General features: G+C 37.6%; 1 protein-coding gene across 2 annotated transcripts; it reads right to left on the bottom strand.

Moving 5' to 3' along the window:
- Positions 1–12186: 12186 nt before the first annotated feature.
- Positions 12187–19001, bottom strand: LOC110696543 (uncharacterized protein At1g51745-like). 2 transcript variants are annotated; one of them, XM_021873868.1, is made up of 4 exons: positions 18306–19001; positions 17322–17555; positions 13632–14551; positions 12187–13322 (listed from the first exon to the last, which is right to left on the bottom strand). In XM_021873868.1, the coding sequence occupies exons 2-4, from the start codon at positions 17531–17533 to the stop codon at positions 12412–12414; spliced, it is 2043 nt and encodes a 680-aa protein (XP_021729560.1). In that variant the 5' UTR covers positions 17534–17555; positions 18306–19001; the 3' UTR covers positions 12187–12411. The 2 variants fall into 2 exon arrangements, with proteins under 2 accessions (XP_021729560.1, XP_021729559.1); XM_021873867.1 differs by lacking the exon at positions 18306–19001 and having other exon boundaries at positions 17322–18295.
- Between the last annotated feature and the right edge of the window lie 330 nt (positions 19002–19331).

Genomic DNA, 19331 nt, shown 5'->3' with positions numbered 1-19331 from the left:
TCTTTGGGCAAAGGGCTGACCAGCCTCGGCAAGGAATGCAAGTGAACTTTCAATTTCTGGAAGGCGGCCTCAGCATCCGGCCCCCATTCAAACCTTGCCTTTTTCTTAATTGCCTGGAAAAAGTATAAGCATTTGTCGCCTGATCGGCTTAGAAATCTTCCCAAGGCCGCCAGACAACTTGTTAACTTCTGAACCTCTCGGATGGTACGAGGCGACTGCATGTCAATGATCGTCTTCACCTTCTCAGGGTTCGCCTCTATTCCTCTCTGATTGATAAGGAATCCGAGAAATTTCCCAGACTCAACTCCAAAGACACATTTCTTGGGATTGAGCATGACATGGTGCCGCCTGAGTGTGGCGAAAGTTTCTCGGAGGTCCGACAGATGATCTTTCTGAAGTTTAGTCTTGACAATCATATCATCAATGTATGCCTCGACGTTTCTTCCAATCTGATCAAAGAACACAATGTTTATCATTTGCTGGAAAGTAGCCGAGGCATTCTTAAGACCAAACGGCATGACCGTGTAACAGTATAACCCCTGATCAGTGACGAAGGCCGTCTTCTCCTGATCTTTCTTCCACAAAGGAATTTGATGGAAACCAGAGTAGGCGTCCATAAAGCTCATCAAAGCATGGCCGGCTGTTGAGTCGACCAGATTATCAATTTTAGGCAGAGGGTAACTGTCTTTGGGGCACGCCTTGTTTAAGTCTGTGTAGTCTACACACATTTGCCAGGTGCCATTCGGCTTTTTAACAAGCACCACATTTGCAACCCAGTCTGGGAAGTAACATTGCCGAATGAACCCTGCATCAAGTAATTTTTTAACTTCGGCGGCTGCCGCCTGACTTCTTTCTTCGCCATGGTTCCGCTTCTTCTGCCGTACCGGCTTCTTTTTCGGATCCACGGCCAGTTTATGTACCGCCAGATCAGGACTAATGCCTGGCATTTCATGGACTTCGAATGCAAAGATGTCCTTGTATTCTTTCAATAGTTTGTGAAAGTCGTCACCAAGGTCTCTCAGAGCAGTCGTCCCAACTTTGACTGTTCGATCAGGACGTGAGTCGTCTAAGATCAGGTCCATATGCTCACCAGCCGGCTGAGGGCGGAATTCATCCGACCGCTCCTCTGCCAATGATTGCTATTTTTTGTCTTTTCTTGCGGCCCCTGTCTGGGATGCCTTTCTCTTTTTGCCGCCTGCTTGTTGAACAGGCGCACTCTCCTTGACATTGTCAAGGTTTGTTTTTCCACCACTTGACCCACCGCTTGACATCCGAGAGATAGCACTCTCGGGCCATCCTTTGATCTCCCCTTAGGGAGCCGACTGTTCCATTATCCCTCTCAAACTTGAGCAACATAAGAGATGGGATTATAACAGCCTTGGAATTATCCAGGGTTAGTCGTCCCAGAATTATGTTGTAGGCCGAGAGTTCTTCTACTACCAGGAACCGGACTACCATGTGTCGTCCTTCCCCTTTTTCGCCTAGGCGGATGGGTAAATCCACTCGTCCCAGTGGGTGGACGACTCCTCCTCCAAACCCTACTAAAGGATGGGAGGCCGAATGTATGCAATCAGTCTGATATTTTAGTTTCGACAGACATTTGCTACTGATGAGATCTGAGGAGCTTCCGGTATCTATGAGGATTCGGCCAACTCTCTGGTTGGCCACTTTACATTCAATAACGATAGGGTCGTCATGCGGCCCTCTTACCCCTCCTAGATCTTCTTCAGTGATGACAATCTCAGGAAATGAATATTTGGAGGGCCGTTCTTGGTGAACGGAATTTACATCTAAACGCCTGATATTGGCTTTGTTGCCCCTAATAGTGGGGCCGCCTCCTGAGAAGCCGCCTGCAATGGTGTAGACGACTGCATCATCTGTATCAGAGCTGTCGGCCTGTTGATTCTTTTTGGTCGACTGCTTTTTTGAGGAAGTGTTCCCCGTAGATTTCTTGACATAAGTGTCAAGATCACCTTGCTCAGCCAGGCGGTCCAGATACCGCATGAGACTGATGCAATCATTGGTGTGATGACCAACATCTTCATGATAAGCACATAATTTATCTTGGTTCCGGTTGTTTGCAGAACCCTTCATGGGGACCGGCTTCTCAATTGAGATCCGTCCCTTGATTTCTTTTAGGACAAACTGGTTATCCTTGTTAAACGCATACTTTGGGGAGTATGGTTTGAATTCTTTTTTCTTTTTCTGGGCCGGCTGTTTAGAGGAATCAGCCGCCCAGACCTCTTTTTTCTTCTCGTCTTTGTTGGACGTCTGTTTCTGTCGTCCTTCTCTTTTGTCGAACCTTTTCCCGTCCGACTGTTTTACCGTACAAAGATCAGTCGCCTGTATATAGGCTTCCGCTTCAATCAAGGCCTCTTGAAGAGTCGCCACCCTCTTTCGGACCAAATCAAATTTGAAGGTCGACCCGTCCTTGAGACCTCTGAAAAAGTCAGTATAGGCTACTTCATCCGGTAACCCTTGGATCTGTATTCTCATCAGGTTAAACCGCCTGATGTAAGAACGAAGCCCCTCCTTCTCGCCCTGCTGAATTGTTCCTAAATCAAGGGTCGTCTTCTTCGCAGGGATGTTCATGGCGAAGTTGGAGGTGAATAAGTAAGCAAGCGTCCTGAAGCTATTTACACAACCAGTCGGCAGGTTGCCGAACCATTGTTGTGCGATTCCTTTGAGAGTCGCTGGGAAACACTTGCACCAAGTGGGATCATCCAACCCTTGAAGGTACATCAGGTTGGTGAAGGCCATAAGATGGTCTTCTAGGTTAGTAGTGCCATCATAGGCGCCTACTAATACATTTTTCACTTTGGCCGGCTGAGCGGCTTCAGTAATTTCCTTGGAGAAGGCCGACGGCTGTTCACCAAGTCTAAGCAACCGAAGCTGCCAGTCCATAGGTTGGACATTTTTTTGCTGCATGACCACCAAACAGAGGTGGCTGTAAAAAATACTGTTGTTGCGGCACAAACGGTAAGTTTGGTACCGCCTGGTCGCTATGAAAGCCGGACTGACGGGAGGTGCCGCCTGACTGACTCTCATGATACGACTGCGTATGCCTCATTGAGGTATTTCGCAGACTGTCTTGGAAGTTTGAAGTAGAGGCCGACTCTGACAATCGGTCACTCTTCTTCTGCTCTAGCAGTAGCCGAGCGTCTGTGTATGATTTCCTCGACCCGTCCGCCTGAATATGACGAACAGGTTTCCTATTTCCTGGAGTAGGAAAACGGTATTTTGTGAAATCAAGGGCAGTCGGCTCCCGCTTCCTAGATTTAGGATGAGGAGTCGCCTCTCGCCCTTGAACTGGCTTCCTCTTCAGTGAAGTGGAAGGTTTTTTAGCCGACTGCTCCTTGTCCAGAGCAGGCGGCTTATTGTTGATCAACTCTTGAATTTCTCCCTTGAAGTCCCTCATGAAGGTCATGAGTTCGTTCCTTGTGATGGGAGCAGATCCATCAGTCGGCTGCTGCCGAACAGGCGGTGCGCCTGCTGGCTCGCTTCCTGTATGAAGATGTTCCCGTTCCCTTCTTTCGGTATGACGGGTACGTCGGGCCCTTAGGGTCCCGTCTGAAGCTGTGTGAGCTTCAACTTCAAATTCACTCTCAGTATCGTGGTCCGACTGAACTTGAGGGTCGTCTAGGGGACACCTCTCTTCAGGAGTCGGTACAGACTTGGATGCCATCTCAGAAGTACTCTCCCCACAGACGGCGCCAAATGTTTCGGGGTTTTCTGATGTCCTGCGGGAGAGTTACAATTCCGAGACTGGAACCGGACGCCTGTACCTGCAAAACAACGGAGACTCCTGTAGTGGTGGGAGCTCCGCCTCCAACGGTCAAGTTAGTACTTGATTAAGGAGTAATTACTGCGGAAATTAAAGTGATTGGGTCTCTCTAGGTGAGAGTGTTTAATGTGAGTTTTTATCGTAATCTGCTTTGTTAGCGTGATCAGCCTGTAACTCGTGTGTGTAATTAATGTCCTCTCCCTTAATGAGGATTAAGGGAGGTATTTATAACCTTGGGAAACGTGCCAATCCTAGGTTTAGGTAAACCTAGGGCTGATTGGGCTTCCCTCGGAAGTTGGGCCTGGGTGGCCGGTTTCTCCATTAGGCATGGAGTATGCCGCGTGTCATGACATAATAGGTCCAAGGTGGACAAATAAGCGGGTGCCACGTGGCAAGCCCTGAAAGTTCCAACTGAGGGACACTTGGCAGGACCTGATTGGCCCACGTGACGCATTCCGATTGGTGGGAGCAAAATCCCCTAATCAAAAGCCACAATACTCCATATTCTGTACACCCAGGAGGGGATAAGTTTGTACAAGGACTTGAAAGAGTTGTATTGGTGGCCAAACATGAAGAGAGAAGTAGCTGAGTTTGTGAGTAAATGCTTGACTTGTCAAAAGGTCAAGATTGATCACAAGAGACCTGTGGGAAAGGTTCAACTTTTGGAGATTCCATGTTGGAAATAGGATTTGATATCCATGGATTTTGTCACAGGATTGCCTAGAACCAAAAGTGGCAATGACACCATTTGGGTGATTGTAGATCGACTTACAAAGTCTGCGATATTTATTCCAATAAAGGAAACATGGAAAATAGAAACAATTGGCAAAGGTCTATGTGAAGAATGTAGTTCGACTACATGGAGTGCCTAAGGACATCATCTCCGATCAAGATTCAAGGTTCTTATCCAAATTTGGCAAAAGGTTCAAGCCAACTAGGGAACAACACTGAAAATGAGTACTACGTTCCACCCAGCAACGGATGGACAGACAGAAAGGACCAATAGAACTATGGAAGATATGCTAAGGGCGTGTGCCTTGGATTTTCAAGGTACTTGGGAGGATCATATGGATTTAATTGATCCTTCTTACAATAATAGCTACCATGCTAGCATTGGCATGGCACCTTTTGAAGCATTATATGGTCGAAAGTGTAGAAGTTTTGTATGTTGGAACGACTATAGTGAGAATCTTTTCTTAGGAACAAAGTATATTGAGGAAATGGTGAATAAAGTGAAGTTGATTCGCTCGAGAATTCTAGCTGCACAAGATAGGTAGAAAAGCTATGCCGATTTGAAAAGGCGAGATGATGAGTTTAATGTGGGTGATAAAGTCTTTTTGAAGGTCTCACCTACTAAAGGAGTGATGAGATTTGGAAAGAATGGCATATTGAGTGCCAAGTACAAATTGGCATTACCTATGGAATTTGAGAAAATGCATGATGTGTTTCATATCTCTCAATTGAAAAAGTATGTTCCTGATTTAAGCACATGCTACAACCTGAATCAATTCAATTGAATGAGACTTTGACCTATGAGCAAAGACCTGTGAAAATTTTGGATCATCAGGTGCGTAGTAAACGCAATAAGGATGTGAGAATTGTTAAAATTCTTTGGTCAAACCAAGAGTGTGAAGAGGCTACTTGGGAGGCCAAAGATGATATCAGAAAGAGGTACCTTGAGTTATTTAACGAGTTGAGTTACGAGGGCGTAACTTTTGTTCTTTAAGGGGGTAGAATGCATATAATTTCACGCTTTTTTTCCCTATTTTATGCTATTTTGTGGTGTTTTTGATGCTTTTTATAGCTATTTTATTGTTTACGTATCTAGTGAAGTACGTAAATTGGGATGGTGATAAGGTATTAGTGTCGATATTATAACACAATTGGAATTCCAGCAACATAATATTGAAAATTTTCAAATGGGTTTGTGTAAATGTTTTGCAATTTAAGGGATTTTGTGCTAAGTTTCGGGACGAAACTTCTTTTAAGAGGGGTAGATTGTAATCCCCCGTATTTTTAAATATTTTATAAATAAAATCTTATTTTATTTACAATATTTATTTGTATTTTCAGGAATTTATTTTAAAAGGTTTCAAATTATTATTTTTGGGATGATAAACGATTTTATTACAAAAGGATTTTTATGTGTCCATTCTACAATTTATGTCCGTACAAACAAAGTCCAAACCATTTTTTTTATTTAATTGGGCCATTATTTTCATGAGGCCCAATTTTACTCTACTTACCCTACAACTCTCTCTCCTATAAATACCCCATGAATCCTCAAATTATTCCCCACACAAAAAGGTCAGTATTATTTTCTTTTCCCTTTTATTTTTCTTTTCTTCCTTTTTCTTTTTTTTTTCTTTCTTTCTATTTCCTCCTTTCATACGTGAGCCACTGCTCACTTTCTCAATGATGCCGCCCCTTGCTACTGTTCACTGCCGGCCAATTTCCAGCTGTTGTCGCCACCTTTGTGGGTCGGCGACCCACCGGCCCAGCCACGGCCCACGTGGCCTTCCTCTTCTTCCTTCTCCGTTGTTTTATTTATCTTGTATAAATTTTAATGTATTAATTTTGGGTTTTTATTTTATAGTATAAAGATTATATTTTTAATATCAAAATTTCATTTTTGATGATTTAAAGTTATAATTTCATATAATATAATGGTTTTAATTTTTCAGATTTTATGAATTATAAACCTAGGGTTTTAATTTATTGAAATTGGTATTTTAGGGTTCTAATGATCAATTAATTTGGAGCTTTTGTTCCTATTGTATTTCTAATTATTAATTAAGCATAAAAACATGTTTTAAAGGAAGTTTTAATGAGTTTTAATCAAGTTATATTGCTGAAAATTAGTTTGGGTATTAATTTTTAATTGTTGGTTGCTCTCTAGGAGGTGATTATTCCTTAGGAGACTTTTAATAGATTAAAAGTGGCACAAAGGATTGTTTACACGAGGTACGTACATGTCTACTTTGTTGTAAATAGTGTCATGTTTAAGTACCAAAAGAAAAGAACTTAGTTTCATGTTTAGAGAACACTTGAATGGAAATTGTTTGGTTAAACATTGAATTAATGCATGTGCTTATGTTTATGAGACATGTTTTGGGAATTGATTATGTTTGTATGGAATTATGGATGCAAGCATATTGAATTGGATTAATTGTTTGTATGGAATGTTGATACAAGCATATTTTTTTATTGGATTGGTTTGTTAAACACATTTGGATTATTGAAGGAATGGAATTGAATGGTTTAAGTGGAATGAATTTATTAATTATTCCATGAGTTTATTATTATTTTATTTATTACTTAAGCATGACTTGTTAGTATGTTAAGGAAAGGTGGATTAAGCCAAAATGACTAGGTGGGTTGACTTTGTTCAACAAATTTTGGATATCCTGGAAGATTAATGGAATTAAAAGGTCAATTTGTGGTGTGATCATCGTTGTCCTAAATAAGATTAAAATTGAATTATATGTATGATCATTATGTATGGTTTACTTGAATGAGTCTGCTATTAATTAAACTTGTAATCACGTAAAGTGAAACATGTATGGATGAGTAATAAAACTTTGAAAGCGTGCACTTCTGGAGTATTGACAATTATGGGTTGGGGTACCGGTGGTAGCCCGTGGCTTTCCGAGGCTTGTTTGATCAAAATGTCCTCTTTTCTTTTGGTATTTACATTTTTATTTCTATAATGAAAGTTAGATGGGACCCTAGACTAACTTTGTGAGAATGGAGTCGCGCCCATTCTTGTATCGCGCTATATTTATATTTTAATTGGTCATTTGGGACAAAAAAGATTTGGTGGGTTGGACAACCTCAACTATTGCTTACTCCAAATTAAATATAAAGAGTCAAGTGGATTGGAATTGGTTAGTGAGTATGTTGAGTTGATTGAACTATTTTGGTGTGGAGTCTTGGTTAATGAAATTATGTTGAATGTTATTTATTTTAATTAGTTTAGCATGCTAGGTTGGTGCGTTGTAGCTTGTATGTACTCAACCTTACTGATTGCGTGGTTTTGTGTGTTTTCCTTTGGTCATGGCCTTCGCCTTTCAATGACCCTGTGATGATCCAATTATTACACTTGTATTATTGGGGAGCAATATTGCACAGGTTAGCTTGATGATGTGAAGTTCAGGGATTGGCAATGCATTGTCATGGGATTAGTGTGATTGAGAGTACTCGCACTTTTTGATGAACTTATTTATGTTTTGTTATTCGTTCACGTTTTAGATTTTGAATATTGGTTTGGTTTTAAATAAGGGCATTTATGGTTCCAATTTGTAAGCTTTCACTTATTGGTTTTCTAATGTAATACCCTGTATTGTTATAAGTATTCTAATTTAAATAAATATGGTTTTTATTTATTTAAAAATAATTATTTTAATTAAAAAGTTAATTTTTAATTATTTATTAATCTTGAGAATATTTTATTTTATGATTTGGAAATATTGGGGCATATTATTTTATAAAAAGATAAAAAGATAATTTTTAAAGTCAATGGTATTTAAGGAAAGTCAAAATACTAGTTTGACTAGGAAAAGGATCATTAAGAGTAGTAAAGGAATTTTAAGTAGGAGGGATTTTGAGAGGGGGTATAAATACTCATCATATGCCTAAGGTGGAGTGCACCCAAAGGTAAACTCTCTCTCTCCTCTTATTTTCTTTTCCCCTTAATTTTTCCCCTTCCCCTTTAATTTATTTTATTTTATTTTATTATTGTTTTAATCACCACCCACACACCACCACCACACACCGGTCGGCCACCACCACACGCCACCACCGGTCGCAGCTACCACCACCAGCACTCTCCGGCAATAGCAGCGACCAGGCGGCGCGGCGGCAGCCAGCCTAGGTGGTTGTGGGCGAGTGGTGTTCAACAAAAAAAAAATTATTATTGTTTTATTTTTAATTAAATCTACCCTAAATCTAATTATTGTTTTTGGGTTTTGTGATGGTTTTATGATGTTTGATAATAAGTATTTTGTATATAAATTTTCAAATTTGGTTTTGAATTAAAAAGCCCTAAACTGAAAACCCTAGGTTTTTAAATTAATGTTTATTGATGGAATTTGATTGTGGTTGATTAAAACTTTTGAAATTAATGTTTTTAAACTAAATTCCAGCAATTTTATAAGTTTTAATAATGCTAGAATTTTTATATATAAACTATAATTATGTTTCTTAAAAGGATTTTTAATTACCCATTAATTGGGAATAAAAGTAAGGGTTTTAGATAAAATTTCAGCTTATTTTAGAGGGTTTATGAGTGATTTAAAGAGTGTATATATTGCTGGAAATTTGTATGGAAGAGGTATTAATACTTCTTTGTAATTTTGGTTTGTAGAAGACTTTCAAGTGAGTGATTTTATTTAGTCGTGGCGATTTTGAAATCATATTCAAGGTACTTTCGCGTACTTAGTAATTATTTGAATATGTAGAAGCATGCTAGGTTTTGCTTAATTAATTCCAAGTAGTATCATGATAGGTGTTGGTTGGAAATTGTTGATCTGATTGGTGTTGTAAATGATTTATGAAGTATGAATTATTTGTGATGAATTGGTGATTGGAATTAATTATGTTGGCATGTTGATATGAACCACACTTTTATTATTGGCATGATATAGAGCATGTTTAATAAAACTAAGTGTTAATTTGGTTTGGAATATTGAAAATGAATTTTATTATGGTTCATATAATTTTTATTGATGCTATAAGCATGAGGAATGAGCTATTTAAGTGTCTATGAATACGAGGATTAAATTATATTTTTGGTGCTTAAGTGCACTTAAGGTGTTCTAAACACCGAGGGATAGGATTTGTGGTGCTTTATGCGCTTAAGGTGTTATTTAATACCGAGGTAGTTTAAAAGGGATTCAACATTAAATTTATGTGGTCACTAATTATTCAAGAATTAAATTGGTATGTTTGATTGCTTGAATGAGTTATAAGGATTGGTTGTATTGTGGTTTTAAACATCACCAAGTCTAATAATATATAAATAACATAAAGTGAAAGAGATTATACACCAAAACTCTTGGAACGTATATACCTTGAGTATGAACATATGGGGAGAGTTATGCGACTTTATATTTGACCATAACTTCTACTGGAGTACAGGACGCTGTATTTTCCTTTTTATTATGCGTAGGAATTCCGCCACTTACAAGTGGTATATTGTATACCGGCACGGTTAGCTCCCGTGTTAGTACCCCTTTATTGGGGCAGGTTAGGGGAAAACCCGTTCGATGCGTAATCAAAATTAAATGGATATTGGTAGTTATCTAGTTAAGTGTTGAGTGTATTGTATATATGCTTGAGTGCAACGAGGTAAGTTGTGTGATGATAGGATGTAAGCATGTTAGTGTGTTTTATTACGCTTATGTACTCAGCATTGCTGATTGTGTGTTTGTATGTTTGTTTGGCCTTGTCTTTACCTTGGCCCTACAACGACCCATTTCTAATGCCGAATGTGGGGATAAGTAGAGAGAAGCTTTTCAGGTGATGAAACATTTTCATGAAGGGCATGAGTGAAGAGCGAATCATGCTTAGTTTTCATAAGAATATGATGTGTTTTATTTGCTTTGAATATTATTTGTTTTATTATATATGATCATGAGACTAACGCAAATGTTTTAAATATTGATTGGGTTTTAAGGGCCTACAAGAGTTCCAAGTTGTAGGTTGATTTTGTTTGACTTAGTTTGACTTTTAGTTTCATTTGGTTTGACTTTTTAAATTGACTTGTTTTTAAATGGTTTTAAAGTAGTCTTCCGCTGGTTTGACTTTGATATTTGCCTTAGTCGTTTTCACGGTGACGGTAATGTCTTAGATTTTCCTTTTCCGTATTTTAAAAGGGGCAAAATGGGTATTTTAAAGGAAATGAATTTCTAAGGTGTTACATCTAAACTATGTTATTTTAAAGACTTAAGTTTGGTTTTTCTGCTGGGATACTTTGATAAAGCCTGAACGTTTTAACGCGTGGCAGTAACATGCCAATGGTTCTTCTATATTTTTATTTAAAGTAAGTGGTTTGGAAAAGGGAGAATTATTAGGTTGTTACATTAGCACAAAGCCAAAGGAAACATCCTTAAAGTTCGCTGAGAAGAATGTTAGAACATATCGAAATAATATGGAAAATTTGTTAAAAAAGACCTTTTAAATGCACCATTTTGCGAAAAAAAAAACCTTTTAAAAGACCATTATGCGAAAAAAAAAAACCTTTTAAAAGTTTTTTGGCAAAAGAAAACTTAATTTTAACATTTTGGCAAAAGAAAATCCAATTGTGAATTTTTTGTTGTTGAAGACAACCTAGTGCCTCTAATTCACTTAATTAACCACTAATTTCTTCTAATTACCCTCTAACTCTCACTTAGAATATCCTCTAAATTCCCTCAAAATATCCTTCAAATCCACATCATCCTCCAATTTTTCACCTCCATTTTCCTCAACAACCTCATTTTCCTTCCCCGTATCCTTCAAAATCAGCTTCTTCAACACCTCAAAAGCTCCGAAATTATATATTTTGTTCTTCAAGTTCTCTATTTCAGTCGAAGTAAGCACATCATCCCCAATTCGAAACCTCAAAACCCTAGTAACAAAATCTCCATTATTCGAATTCTTCGTATCCTCAGTCGATGATTTACAGGCTAAAATGGGTCACCAATGAGTGAATTTAACTTCAACTCTTGTAGCATTGAATTGCTGAGAATGTTTCCGAATTCGAATTCAAGTAATGGTTGAGCAGCTTAGATTTTTTATTGGAAATGGTGGGTCGGCCACCGAAAGAGGTGGGCCGCCGAGGGTGGGGGGCTCAAGGCGGCTGCCGCCAGGGGAGGGGGAAAGGGAGGGGGTGGCTGGTTGGTGGTGGAGGTGATTTTTCTTTCAATAAATTAATCTAATTTTAAATAGTTAAGTGAGAGTTAGAGTAATAGAGGATATTTAGAAGATTTTAGTGGTTAATCAAGTGAATTAGAGGTAATAGGTTGTCTCCAACAAAAAAATTTTAACTTTGAGTTTTCTTTTACATAAAGCTTTTAAAAGGTTTTTTTTTCCACAAAATGGTGCCTTTAAAAGATTGTTTTTGACAAATTTTCCAAATAATAAATTAACTGCAGCTACCTTTTTCATAAATGTTAACATTGAACTTTTATATGTAAAACTTTGAGCATCAATATCTATAACCGTTGCCATAAACAAAAAGGCTCTTCCAACTTTCCAAGTAAAGTTGCCTTAAATTGAAAGGATAACCACAGTAAAGGTAGCAGCCAACACCACATATTCTGCCAGTCACACCTAATAGAAGACACCAGATTGACAAATATACAGGTAAACCCTCAAAATAATTACAATTTACGACAAACATAGGGGTTTTAAGCCAGTAATAAAGGATTCCTGAAAAAGGAAGATATGAAAAACTAAAGAAAATAAAGAGCTGTAAGTTCAGAAATTATATTTGTAACACTTTGGACTGCTAAAGCAGAAATTAGACTATCCCAAAGATCCTACCATTTCTAAAGAAAAAAAAAAAGAAAGAAATAAATCTAAAAATAGAAAAGTAAAATCTTTTCGCCCCATCCTACTGTAAATCGAACCTGGGGGATTTACTGTTATGTGCCATTCAATGTCACAGCACGGTGAGCTGATCGCGATGATCCATTTAATGCCTCATGAATCCTACTGAAAACTATCTTCAAGGGAACGCAAGCAAGTGTTGGACCCTTGGAACTCTGAACCATCGGCTTCCTTTTCCCTAGGTTTAGCTTTAAAGGACTAGTTAGTGAAGACAGTCTCCTTGTCTTCTTTGATGAAGAGCCATGCCTCTTTTTTGACTTGGAAGATTTACCCTTGCGTTTACGACGAGAGCTATGGGATCGGAGTTTGATGTGCATAGGTTTACGCACTTTTGGCTCAACTACATAATCCATCTCTGTATCTTCATCGTCCAACTCACAGCTTCCACTTGCTGGGTAATTTGAGGTCTGAAGATCACAAAACCCGTCTTCTAAGGCTTCAACTGCAACTGGATGACCTGTGATAGGTTTACAGCTCAACTTGCTCATAAGGGAGATATATGGAACATGTTGCGTCTGAGGCCTGGTAGCTTCCACTGTCACTTCAACCTCAAACAGTGATAAACCACCGGGTGACTCCCAGCTTGACGGAAAGAAACGGCGCTGACGATAAGAGAATGATCTCTCGGTAGAACCAGACATGGAAATGTGTTTCCTCAGACCTGTGAGCCCATTCATAAAGCCATTTGAACTTGGGGGGAAGTGGACCGGAGCCTCAAGACCCATGCCATAAGCATCCGACTTCTTTTGGGAATTCATTTCGTCATTTTTGCACAAAAATCTTGCCTTCCTCTTTCCTTTTGACTGCCATTTGGAGGCACCATGTTCATCGGCTGCCTCATGCTCTAGAGACGAGGTTTGAACAGTTAAATTGCGACTGGATATCCCTTTGAAAGCACTAACACGAGGTTTCAAGGGGGAAGAGGGTTGCCAGACTGAGGAGATACCTGATAAAGATAAGCACGAAATACTTCATTAATCTCAGCAAACGTACTTATAGAAAAGCACCCAAAAGAAGCAACACACCAGATACCCTATGAGGTTGACTAATTCTAAACATATATTTCAGGTTTGCACACCAAACCAATAAACAGCATGCTTGGCCAGAACAATAGAAAGCAACACAACATTGATTGGGAGTTGAGCATAAAAAGAATGTATTCTGATTCAGGGGAAAATTTTAAACTAGCAATAACTGACATGCTGAACATTAATAGTATCATGCAATTGCAGATATAGACAGACTGCATACATACCGGATTGGGGTAGTTCTTCGTCAATAAATGGGGCATCAAACAGTGTGTCTGGAGAATCAACCTCAGGAAGGTGTTCGTTCAACAGATCAGTATCCTTGATACCATCTTTACCATCATAAAAAGGTGATATAGCATCAGATCTCTCAAAAGGATTTGCAAATTCATCACAAATTATTCGAACAGGAACCATTGTTGTATTCTCCAAAACCTTAGTTAATGGCCGCCGACGATTTTTCCTTTTCAATAACTCATGAATATGTACCACCTGAGATCTCTTTTTCTTAAAAGTTGGCACAGCACCTCCATTTGTCAAAGTTCCTACTGCTGTACAATTAGCAGCACGAGTATTATGTAGTGACACACTACTTGATTGACCTGGATTAGACAACGCCAACACTCGAATTTTCCGCTCTGAGCCTACACCCAGGTCATTGAGTCCTTTCATACGCTTAAACCCTTCATGACCATCATCTTCTGAATCATTTGGGGTCTTCCTCCTCTTTCTTTTATGTTGCTGCCCCTGCAGGCAGGTGGACCCATTAGTCTCATATGATATACCAGAGTGAGACAACTCTTGCGTAGAATTTGAATTCTCTTCACATGCACTTGTTGTTTCCTCTGAACTTGTTTCTTCAGAAGAACATTCACTTCCTTTGTTAGCATGAGACCTGGATGCAGAGCCATTTTCGCAATTGACCGGTGCTTCATTGTCTGGACTACGATCATGGTTTGAATCATTTTTTAACACGCTAGATTTTTCAATTTCAAGAGCGTAAAAAATAGCAATTTCTCTCCGAGGATATTTCAATGATCTCTTTAAAAACTTAGGCGCAGAGACCTTTGCTTTCTCAATGCAGGTGTCATATTCTCCACAACGAAATGCCTTGACCCCTTTAGCTGTCTCAAGATCATACCATTCCCTGAAAAAAATAGAAGACATAAAACTCACTTAAAAATTCGATCAGGAAGGCTCAAAGATCAGTATCCTAAAATATTTAGTTTGCAACATGCAAGGAAACCAATCTTCTTAGAAACAGCACAGAAGTCCAATAAACTTTATAATAGCCTAAACAAACTAAAGATAGCTGCTAGCCAACACAAAAGACCATACATTCATCTAGAGCAAATACATCACAAGATTTTGCTATTTGGGCAACCCAAAATAAAAATGAAAAAAAAAAAATACAAAAAAAAAAAAATCCTCCCTACAATTAAAGAGCCAACAGAAACTTTCCAGAGAAAGAAACACAAGATAGCATCTGTAATCCACATTCCAAAAACTGCAAGTTTGCAATAATAAAAAATGATTCCTGCAAGCTGATGCCAAAGAGTTACATTGAGGTCTTATTCCCACAACAGAGTGATATATTACCAAATAAAGTAGCAACCATACCAGATTGATCAGCTTTCTCCCTTAATCTTCTAATAAATTGCTACATAGCCTTAAATAAGGCTCAACGAGAACAATGTGTCACTCAAGTAACCTAAAGCCCTTCAGAACATAGAATCTAACCATCACCAAATACTATTGTTTGCACCATGTCCATGTCATTTGTAACCGCCCGCCCCCCCCCCCCCAACACTCCCCAACCGCCTTTCTTTTCTATTATCTATCCAGCATTGCAGTTATTAAAATTACCATTATTACTTGCAAAACCTTGCCTCTACCTTTTATGATGTGAAGAAACCACTCTCCCCTGTTTTGTTCCATTACTTGTAATTAACTGGCATTGAGGGGCTTTATTTATTGTTATTTTGCTTCTTTCCCCCCTAAACTAACAAACCTACTTTACCCAAAATTTTAGGAATCAATTTGGAATATGATATAATTTAGCCAGCTCTTAACCTACTTGCCCCTATCCACACACAGTGTTACTATGACTCATCATTTTGTATTTCGTACCCGTGGGCCGTGGCGGACACTTGACACTCCAACAAGGGTATGGAATCCTTACCTGACACTTCAATGCTCAGCCAAACACTTCAATTATCATGAACCATATATGGCAGGAAATTTTATTTTTTAAGAAAAAAAGGGTTAAGAAGAGTATGTGGGATATGAGTTTGGAAAATGGGCTTGAGAAAAAGTTTTTAACAAAAATTAAAAATCAAGTTAGCCTGAAAAATATGTATGCATGTGTACACATTAGAGCTAAGCAAAAAGTATTCTAAAAAAACGTTCCAATTATATGCCATGTCCCTGCACCCATGTTGGACAGTGTTCCCGACGTTCATGCCCATGTCTAAATAACGTAGTCCACAAGAATCCAGATTAATCTGACATATTCAAACTTGCAACAAAAATTATGCTTAGTTTTTGAAAGTCGAGCAGTAAACAACACAGCTAAATACCTTTACAAGTCAAGTCACCTATTACATTAAATTTCATTACTGGCATAAAGGGTTATAACACATAATTCTCAAGAGATAAATTCTCCGACAAATTATCATTTACTTCAGGGATTGAAAAAAAAAAAAAAAAAGAACCAGCCAGTGAGAATCTTGTTGGGATCAGTGTCGAAGGGAAATCAACGCTTATTTGCTAGTATGTGCATAGGTTTCGATATTTCTTTTAAAAAAAAATAAAAAATAAAATAAAATAAAATAAAAAATTCACAGAAAATTCAGTTGTGGGCCTTGTGGCAATACACTTAAATATAGACCCAAAAATATGAAATGGCTGGACGATAAATGCTTGCACAGAATAAAACTCAATGGCAAAAAAAAAAGTTTATCTAGCTCCCATTATCCTTTCACTCTAAATCAATACATAAGACCCCATTGTGGTTGTTATATAATACAAAACACACAACATTTTGGTATATACACTAAACTTTCAGTTACATAGTCACCACTCACCAGTAGAAAAGGCATCAAACCCTAATAGTAGTTCCCATCAAAAATCTTCACTAAGCTTCAATGTCAAAGAGTCAAAATGTGTTACAAGAGTAAGAAACATGCTACTTCAACATTTAAAACATTTGTAATAACAATAATTTTCCATCCCTATTCTTTCCCTCACAATGCCTAATGGGTTCCACCTACAAAATGCTATGTCTATTATCCTCAGTAAAGGGGAAAGATCAGTAAACAAACTAATAGAAATAAAGATTATAAATTTATAATAGCTTCAATACAGGCCCTCATTATGATGTCTTAACTGGTTATCTGAACTACCCTGTGCACTTTCAACGATTATACAATTAAAGTAGTTCAATCACAGTATTCATGATGAATCATGATATCAACGATAAGCTAACCCTAACCCATAATTTGGTCATTGATCTCAGCGTTTTTAATGCTGTTCTGCCTTTTCCCTTGAGCGGTCTAGTAAATTTTCTAGAGCCAACATAAACTTTAAAGCTCAATACACAAAAGGACATAGTAAAGATAGATTAATCTATGGCCAACAGTAAGGTCACTTCTTTCAGGTTTTCCATGCAAAACAGCTTCAAGAAACATCAAACAATCCCAAAAGGTAAGAAAAACATACACATTCCAACAACAAGCGGCGAAGAACATATACAACAAATGCTTGCATTCAAACCAATAACCACAAATCCACAATGGAGTAACACAAACTAAACATTGGAAAATCAACAGACTAATAATTGCAATGCTGGAAAAACAGGCTAAACATTGAAAACAAATATACAAAAAAAAGAGTAAAATGTAAATGAGGGGACTCACACACTTGAGTCATCTCGACCCAATAGCCTGATGGGTGTCCCGGATCTTGGCGAACTCGAACCCGAACCGTCCTCCGGCAACTCATCCAGACCCATAATCTGACCCGGCCACCAGCACCCATTTCGCCTTTGAACCCAAACTAATGCTCCAACTGTTGAATCTAATCCCTTTTTCCTGCCTTCTTCCACATTTGAGCCACCATTACCCACCATTTCTCAAACCCCCTCCACAACTCTATTATCAAAAACACCCCAATAAAAAATCAAAATTAAGATTAAAGTAAAAACACTGAGAAACAATTTTTAAAGAAAAAACTAAGACTTTGACATCCGCTGCTCAAACAAGAACGCTTTCTACAAACTCCTACAAATTCCAGATTGACACCATTACCTAAAACATCAAAAAGAAAAATCAAAATTAAAAAAAAATAAAAAAATAAAAAAAAATGGATAAATTCCTAGCATGCGGCAAAATATCAAAAAAAAAAAAAAAACTACAAAAATGAATAAACAAAACAAAAAAAATGATTAAAACAAGAAGAAAATACAAAAACCCAAAAAAAATAAAAGAAGAATAGAAAAACCCTCTACTAAGAACTACAGCAAGATTGTGTGGAGGATCTGAGAAAGAAAGAAAAACCCCAAATTTACAACGAAAATAAACAGATGGGGTTCACAAAAAAAAAAAAAAAAAAAAACGTTTTTTTTAATAAAATTTTTATTTTTTTTTTTCTTATTAATTTGTTTTTCTTCTAATTTACTTGAACTTCAGAATAAACTGAGAAAAACCCAGATTGAGATTTGATGATGTCGGTTTTTTTATTTTGTTTTGCTTACTCACAGTGAAGAGGGTTTTTGTCAAAAACCCCCCACCTTTGTTTTTGTGAAGTTTACGAATATTATTAAGTAGGTTTTTTTTTTTTTTTTTTTTTTTGAGAAGAAAAAAAGTTTTAGGCAAATGTTTTTGTATTTAGAGCGAACGTACCTCCTTTTATTCAACAACTGACGTTATATCATATATATGATGAAGAATTGATGATGTCCAAACCTTGCCACAAGGAGAGAAAGAGAGAGAGTTGAGGGGTGGAGAGAAAGAAGAGACTTTTTTTTTTGTTTTGAATTTTTTTTTCTTTGGGATTAAGGGAAGTGTTTGAGAGAAAATAAAATAAGTTTAGGAGGTTAATTGTGGGGGAGTTTATATCTTAACACATGTCTCTCATGCATTATTGGTCCTGTGTGGGACTCACATAAAGATTACAGTCAATGACATTTTAAGCTGGATCCCTCCTCAAAATGAGGTTGTCATATAAACAGATATTAGCTGAGGTGGTAACTGATAATTGTTCTGCTAGCGGTATGTTTTTAGCTTTTTATTTCAAAAAAGTTACGGAGTTGATGAAACCTAGTTTTGTAAGTATGTAGTGTTTTAAAGTAGGTTTTAGAGTTATTTCAAAAAAAAGGTAGGTTTTAGAGCTAAATATAAAGCAGCCAAGTACGTAGAGTTTTTTAAAAAACGACTAAATTACATCGTTATAAATTGGGGGGGAGGAGATATTACATTTATTGTTCAATGATGCATAGTTTGATCGTAAAATTGTTTTAAACACAGACTTGGCAGATAACTACCAACGGTATCTGATATTTTACCTTTAACAATTAATGCAAGAATCAATATCACATGCATTACTGCAAACATTGCATGAACACATACAATATGCGTAATCGAACTTTACACCTTTGTTGTCTTTCAATGCACTTTGTTCACATAGATCATATTTGAATGATTTTTTTTATATTTGAATCTCCCTATGTAGTTGATACATATGGTTACGCACTCATGTTTGCTCAAGTTTATGTTAGAATCTTCAACTCTTATATACGAAGTTTTTTTATTTTTTTATTTTTTTGTAGGAAAGATGAAGGGCCCTCCGGAATTCCTTACAGGTCAACCCGGCCCGGGTTATATACGTAATATATATATTCTTTACTATATAAAATATCAAGTTTCGTT

This window comes from Chenopodium quinoa, unplaced genomic scaffold (genome assembly GCF_001683475.1).
Source record: "Chenopodium quinoa cultivar QQ74 unplaced genomic scaffold, ASM168347v1, whole genome shotgun sequence".
NCBI lineage: Eukaryota > Viridiplantae > Streptophyta > Magnoliopsida > Caryophyllales > Amaranthaceae > Chenopodium > Chenopodium quinoa.
This window is presented reverse-complemented; position numbering and strand designations above follow the sequence as displayed.